The following is a 7,679-nucleotide window of genomic DNA, read 5'->3' on the forward strand; positions in this document are numbered from 1 at the left end:
CCTGATCCACTCTGAAGCCAGAGCTTATTAAATTTGTTGCCTTGCATTGTTTCCAGTTCCAGGTGTGGTTAGAGCATCAGATATGACGTAGACTATGTCTGAGAGAAGCTGTGGGCAAGTTAGTACCTGTACTGCTAGACTTGAACTAACCTAAGAAACCTCCATGGGAAAGAACGTGGACTCTATCCTGCTAGCCATCAGATGAGTCAGGACTGCTTTTTTTTTTTCCCTTTCCTTTTCTTTCCTTTTTTTTTTTGTTTATTTGTTTGGGTTTTTTTGTTTTTAAAAGTCATTTTGTAAGACACAAATGCAGTGAAATTTACATAGAGGCTTTCTCCTCACATCCCAGGACAAGCAGTTCTGGCTCAGCCTTTATAAGGCTTTTAATTACGTGAGACCTGGCCATTTAACAGAAGTAATAATGACAAATGAGAGTCACATGCCGAGTGATGATGGAGGTGGGCATGCTGAGATGTTCTACCCACAGGTTTTACTTGGGCACAGCAGCTTACAGGATGCAAGCTCTGGCTCTACGAACATGACAAGAGGAGGAGGGAGGTGCTGAGGCCCTTGCTTACAGATGAGCTGGTCAGGGACCTCAGCAATAGGAACTCAGAGGGTCCTGCACCCACCAGAGGATGGGGGAGCACCACAACGGGCAGGCAGAAAAGGGATGTCTTAATGCAGAAGTCTTGCCCTGCTAACTATACTGTCAGGATAGGCTGAAGTTGCAAGCCTGTCATTCACCAAGCTTCCCTTTTAGCCAATTTTTCCGCTGCCTTTTCCACCCCTTTAAGCACTTTCATTACATTGCCACCCCAGGACGACAGACTGTGTGGCCTTCTCACAGGGTCAGGATAACCCTCAGAAGTCTTTTCAAGTTTGGGCACCTTAACAGATCCACATCAGAAATGCAAACGTAGCAGACAAGGAAAATTGCTACTTGTGCTAATGGGAGATTCTAAAAATAAACAGGGCTTTACTTCTTGGGTTGTTCTTGGAGCCCCAGTCAGGGCTTTCAATTAAATGAGATTTATAACAGCATAATTAAGACCTGGAAAGCACCCTAAAGATACACAGTACTATGCTGCATAAGTAGTATGACTATTACAACCTCCGGGAATGTTTGGGAGTGACATTACTGCTGAGTTGTATTTGATTTAGTATCTGACATAGCATAGATTCTGCAAGAGAGAGGAAAAGCATCTAACGTGTTTTTAGAAAGTGTTCATATTCCCTAAAGAGTCAGTGCATGTTAACATGTACCTGTGCTGGTAGGATCGGCTGGTTACAGGAAGCGCATTTTGGTGCAAAAACCCTAGGGTGCAAGAAGAAACAGTGTTCAAAATCACATTTAAAGCTTCTTCAAAAAGTAGAATCAAGAGAGCTAGTCTAACCATGCCTTGTTTTTAGCAAAATGTAGATTTGAAACACCTCTAAATGTTTAAAGATATTCAGGGAAAAGGCGATTTGGAAGAGGCTGATCTACCCCAGCTTTATTGCTTAGGTCTTCCTGACCTCTAGGCACAGTGAATGCAGCCCTCTCCCCACATACACCCTTTCTCTTACCTTCCTTTACTCATAAAGCCATTCAAATGCTTCCGGAGAGTTGCTGCTCTGACTGCAGCACAGCTTCTGACTTGGGGACTGTCGCTATCTAACATCAGGAAGACATAACCATGCTAAATAGGAGAGGGGCTGATGGTGGCTAGGATCTACTTAAACCAAATACATCAACCGGTCTTACTATCCACAGCTGCATTTTACAACAATCACTGGGCCAATATTCACTCTATCCTTGTAACGCAGTCAACTTGGTACCAAGAGGGTTGAGTTCAGAGTGCTTTGCTCTTGCTTCATAAGCTGAGGTACTGGTTGACTGGAGCTAAGAGCATTCACATTACCTCTGAGCAGGAGCAGAAAGGCGTCCAGAAGCAATCACTTAAACCACATCGCTTTTTGTCAAGTGAAGCTAAAATCATTCTAAGACTAGCTGCTAATTACATGTCTACTGTCCAGTCTAGGTTAACCTAGCTTACACTCACCAGTGTCGTGCACTACCACAACCTAGAAACAGCCAGCAGAACCTACCATCACTTGCAGAAATTAGCCTGATCTAATTAGTATTAAAAGTCCTGAAAGAAGCAGAGAAACAGCCACCAGTGAAGTACATCCTCTGACACAACTTGGTTTCCAACCTCACTTGGCCACCGATTGCCACACTGGGCCCCTGAAGTGACCTTTAATGTAACTTTAAAATACTTTACAAATGCAACATCTGAGAGCAGCACTTGAGAGACATCTGAGCAAATATGAATGACCCTTTTTATCTACTACAAGGCTTAAAACTATACCAATAATTTCACTACCGTAATTTCTCCAAGCATGCAATGGATTTGCGTACTTACGTATGGTAGTCTTTGACACAGTAAATATTGTTCTCCACATCTACAGTGAAGGGGACTCCATCCAAACACTCGTTACACACCACACAGCGGAAGCAGCCAGGATGATATGACTTTCCAAGGGCCTGTAAGATCTTAAGAGGCAAACAGCAAAATAAGTGGATGCACGACTACATGAAATCCCCCCCCACATACTGCTGTGTCTGGTTCTTAATAAAGACAGCAAGAAAAGCACTTCAGGATAAAATTACCGCTCTGCAGATCTGTCAGCAAGAGGCCTTTTAAAACAATCAACTTGCTTATTTCAGTGGGTTTCAGTAGGCTCCCAGGAAAGAGAGAGAACTGTGAAAATCAGGCTAACGCCCATCAGTCTTAGCTCTGCAGGGCCAGTACTGCCAACAGAAATGAAAAACGGCTTCAGAGACCACTTCTTGGAAAATCTGTTGCAGCCAAATACAAGTTACTGGGATACAGAGTTAATTCACAAAACTTAACAGGCTGTGACAGACAGAATCCAAACCAGTCATTATTCAAACTCGGAAAGTAAAATAACAAAACAAGCAAATGAATAGGTGCCCCTTTATTAATCAAAGATCCTAATCCACCACAGTTACTGACTGGTTATCACTCAGTCACAGGGGCCCATTGGTTTCTGTTAAAATTCTGCCTGTGTCCATGTGTCTGGATACAGATCCATCCATCTCCCCAGGCTCTTCCCATGCCGACCTTCCCTATTGCATTTTAAAGGTTTCAAGGAAAGGCCTGGTGCAGTCTCTGCTACACTACTACAGAACAGACCCCTTCCCTCCTGGCACCCTTGTATGTAACGCTCCACATGGCACTGGCACAGCAAGGAGGAGGCACCAAGCCCATGAACAAGCCTCTGGGAAGAGTGAAACACGGTATCATCTTCAGGCAGCTCTCAACAGGTTATAGCACCAGTTGCATAGATTTCAGGTATAAGAAATAGCTTTGGAAGGCAATCTCAAAAAGCTATCTGCTAGTAGCAGTGTGCAGCTTGGAGCTGCTAATAAGCTGGAAACGAAAAATCTCCACAGGCCATGCTCATGGCCCTGTAGATGGTTCTACAAATAAAGATGAAGTCAACAGGAAATAAGAAGTGGCGCGCAGGAAAAATGCACAAAGTCAATCTAATTTAACATGAAGATATTAGCCAAATAAGACTGCTTAATTCCTGGAGCTCCCAGAGCCGTTTCCTTTTGTCAGAGCACACTTGCTGATGGGAGAAAGGCAGACAAGCACCTGCCAAGCTTCCAGCTACCGAGCTCCACCAACCAGATATTATGGACTCTTGCCTGGGATTCTGCAATTAAGGGCCAGCTCAAAGCATGCAAGTCAGGATACCCCTCCCCCTCCCAGCATGACACAACTCTAGAAATTTGCTCTTGGGCTAAAACGAACAATATCCTTGTCCAACCAGTGGTGCCAGGATACGAGCCAGAATCCTTGTTAGCGAATCCTCTGTTCCAGCTCCTACTGAACCTCCGGTGTTTGCAATGCAATAGCTACTTCTATTAGGCATACCGAGGTTCGTATACATTTTAAACCCAGAGGAAAACAGATACACTACATGATCTGCACTTCTTCAATGTGCAAGCTGATTCTTTTTGTTTGGGAATTTCTGCTTAGGAAGAGCAGACTAAATTCTTCCTACTTTCACCCACTGAAATGATGCCAGCAGTATCTGGCCCAACCCATAGCCCTTAGAACTTTTTTATTGTAAAAGTAACTCCGACTACTGGCTCCTTACAAATCCCAGTGGCAACAAGGCATTTTAACTGACGCGGAGCAAGTCGCAGAAGGTAAACAAAGCAAGTCACAGAGCAGGTAACAAACCTCAGGACTATTGATAATGTCCCTCTCCTCGCTAGCCCAGATTCCATCCCCTTGACAGAGCTCTTGCTATTCTACTGTCTTACAGAGCACACCCTCTGTTTTCCTTTACGATGTTCTCATACAAAGCTGTGCTGTATTTTCCTCCTTTAGTATTAAAATTCCGTGTTTTTTTTTTTTTTTAAACTGGCACGTGGCAGAACGACAGCCCCCCATGATCTCAGGTAGGAAAGAAGCCAAACTTACTGTACTTAATAACAGAGCATGAAGGTGTTTTTGTTTATTTACTGCCTCAGTTTCAAAAATTACGTTGACGGCAGTGAAGGCACAATGATAAGTCTGACTAGGGAAAAAGCACCATGTCTCACAGTGCACTACCCGAAGTACAAGAAAAGCAAGCTACCCCGCGGTTAGGAATTTGGGTCTCTTACCATTTCCATTATGAGGTGTCCACAAACAAAGCACTTGTCCGCTGTTTGCTGAAAACCTGAATACTGTTCAAACGACAGAAAAGAAAGGATTATTAGTAGCCACTCCTCTAGCTGCAGAAATACCTTTTAAGTGAATACTGCACTATTTTCCAGCCTGTGCTGTATATGATAGCAAACTACACAATAGGTTTGGGAGACAGTGACTCACAAGCCTTCACTCTGCCCTTGCAGCACGCTCAGATACCACCTTGTCCTTCTGATCTGCTGCAAGGTTTCCACTGAGATTTCCAATGTAACAATACTATTTTAAGTTTGATTTTTATTTTTGAAGCCTATTTGGCAAGTTTGTGTTTGGTATGCTGGAATTAGCTTAAATTCACTCTTTTGGTTATTGTTGGGGAAGTAAGTAACAGGACTTACCTCCCAACTCTTGCTCAAATTACTAACTAAATGCTTACTGACCTCAGATTTTGGACCTACATCTCACTCAGTGCTATATGCAGGCTAGAAAAATGAAGACAGGCCCAAGGAGGATTTAGCTGCCTTGTGGATACCAAGCTTTTTATCCAGGGAAGAATCTAGAAGTCCAGTCGTAGGAGCTTGGGCCCCCTGCACGATGTGAGCAACAGTAACGTACCTCAGAAGGACGACGCAAACCTGAACTGTCAGCCCATGCTCCAGCCTGCAGTGGGAAATGGGAAGGCAGTGCAGGCCTGGCAGCAGAGCCCTCTCGGGGCAGTGGGGAGACCAAAGGGGTCCCCACCTGGGACCAAAGCTGCCTGAGTGTTTTTGACCTTAACTTTGTACTTGCATCCCCAAAGCAGATCCTGTTTCAGGTGCCAAAGTCTGTCTTTAGCCCCGTGTTTAGAGGTATACAAAAAATATCAAGGTTATCAGGTCAGTCGACTGACCTACCAAACAACCACCCAAGAGGCATTTACATGAAGAACTCTAGCCACGTAATTTTGAAACTAGTATTTGCAGTGGCTGAACTTTACCCTCACCCACTGCAGTCCCATACAAGCGAAGTGCTGCCTGCGCACTCTTAGAAGGGGTACCCAGTTATATCTATGGTGTTGCACAGTGATCCTTATTTCAGCAATTAAGGCCGTAACAAAGCTCACCCGAAATGTCCTTTAGTTGCACAAGATAAAAGACAGGGAATGGGGAGGATGAGTGTAAACTGGACTCTTCTCCCAGAGCACAGGTTAACTGGCTCAGGAATCTAACGCGTCCTCAGAGTCTCAGCTTACGGCTTGCTCCATGCTCCCCTTGATTTAGTGGGGATTAACTGTCCCCTCACTTCAAAAGCTGGTGGTTCCCAGCCTAGAGCTGCCATATGTTTTCCTTTTTATTGGTGTGAGGGGATTACACGTTATTTCAGATCAATAGGTTGGAGACAAAATTATTGTTGCTATGCAACAAAGTGATTATGAAGGGAAAGGTCTCACAGACACTCTGACGGGGCCCAGAAAGTTAGTAAATGACGGCATGGCAGCTGTCACAGCTCCAAATTTACTACACACCAAGGAACACAGCTCATACAATCTTAAGAAACTTTGAAACTTCACCAAAAGAGACCAGGGTGTTGGGGAACAAATACGGAGGTGGGCAGTCCTAGCTGGCTATTTCTGCAAGATACTGTGGTTTTGCTTTTTTCTCCTTACCGATGCAGAAAAAAGGCCTCACTACTTGGGATGCTTCTTGGCTGCACTGTATCTGGGTAACCATCTGGCTAGACTATTTCCTAAGGTTGCGAACTCGAGGGTTACTGGAAACAGGTGGGCAGGTCCTAGTGGCACAGACAGCAGAGGATTAACAACAGTACAAACCCAGCTAATTCTAAAATCCTGCTGGAATGAATTTACCAGTACCATCTGGCTGTCATTTGATAAGGAATGCAAAGGAGCATTTACCCAGCTATTGATTAAGAGGGAACATTATTCCCCAGGAACAGAATGGCATAGTGGTCAGATGAATGTCATTTATTGCTAACTAGATTGTCATAAATTACACTGTTTGTCAGAATGAAAGGTTTTGCTGACACAAAATTACTCTTTATATGACTAACCCTATTAAATTAAAACCATGATTTGTTTTTAACAAGAGAATTGTTATTTGTCAAACACATTCAGAACTGGATTACCCAATTAAGAAGACTCTGCAAAATGGCAGTAAGTCTAATAGCAGTGGTAAAACATTTCAGGGGCTCAGGGAGCTGTCCTTTACCACTACGCTCTTCTCTTTTCTGATCACAGTATCGATCCCAGACAAAGTGGCGATCTGATTCAGTGAGATCAGGGTTTTGGATTCAGCTCTGCTTCTGCTTTAAATCTATTTGGACTGGAAAAGATTAACAGTCTCGGATCCCAGTAGCACCGCTTTCTACATGACGGTAGTATTGTGGACATTGCTGTTCAAAGGCAAACAATAAATGATTTTCTTTTCATTTTTGTAGCTCACCCATCAACTTCTGCTTTGCAGTGTTTGTTCTTAACTTGGAGAGTTCAAACAGGGCTGCTGTGCTAAGGTTTCAATTTTAGAAATACAGCTTACAAACTAAGTCTTAAAATACTAATGAAAATGAGCAACCTCTGTCTTTGAAGCACTTGATTACTATTAACCTTCACAAATTTTGTGTGTGCCACGAGAGAGAAGTTGTGACTTGCTCCAGCCTGCAGACAAGGCAGGACGACCTCTTTATTATCTCTTCGCGCATCCAAGAGCCTGCCCGACGGTGGGCTCCCCACACAGCTGGGTGGAAGAAGCACTGGTCCCCCAGAGCTTGTGAACTAGGTAAGTGCAAAAGAAGCGGCGGGTACACTCTACAGACTTGTAGCCTCTTTTATTACTGACAGAGTTGGAGAGGGGAAAAGAGCTTTTGTGCACACCAGCCCTCCCTCACAATCTGGAGACGTGAAAAACAGACTGAGGTGAAACAGTGTACAGGCAAGACCCTGGTGGAGAAGCCAAATCACAGCTATGCTTC

At 44.0% G+C, this 7,679-nt stretch overlaps 1 protein-coding gene across 1 annotated transcript in view; it reads right to left on the reverse strand.

Annotated features, from left to right (window-relative positions):
- LOC104166708 (Wilms tumor protein 1-interacting protein homolog) overlaps positions 1-5,955 on the reverse strand; it is a 9,614-nt gene extending 3,659 nt beyond the window's left edge. Inside the window, exons 1-4 of the mRNA XM_009706730.1 lie at positions 5,944-5,955; positions 4,691-4,753; positions 2,409-2,539; positions 1,267-1,318 (exon numbers count right to left, since the gene is read on the reverse strand). Coding sequence (XP_009705032.1) covers positions 1,267-1,318; positions 2,409-2,539; positions 4,691-4,753; positions 5,944-5,955 — 258 coding nt within the window. The remainder of the gene's footprint in view (positions 1-1,266; positions 1,319-2,408; positions 2,540-4,690; positions 4,754-5,943) is intronic.
- Between the last annotated feature and the right edge of the window lie 1,724 nt (positions 5,956-7,679).

This window comes from Cariama cristata, unplaced genomic scaffold, assembly GCF_000690535.1.
Source record: "Cariama cristata isolate BGI_N322 unplaced genomic scaffold, ASM69053v1 scaffold24398, whole genome shotgun sequence".
In the NCBI taxonomy this organism is placed as follows: Eukaryota; Metazoa; Chordata; class Aves; order Cariamiformes; family Cariamidae; genus Cariama; species Cariama cristata.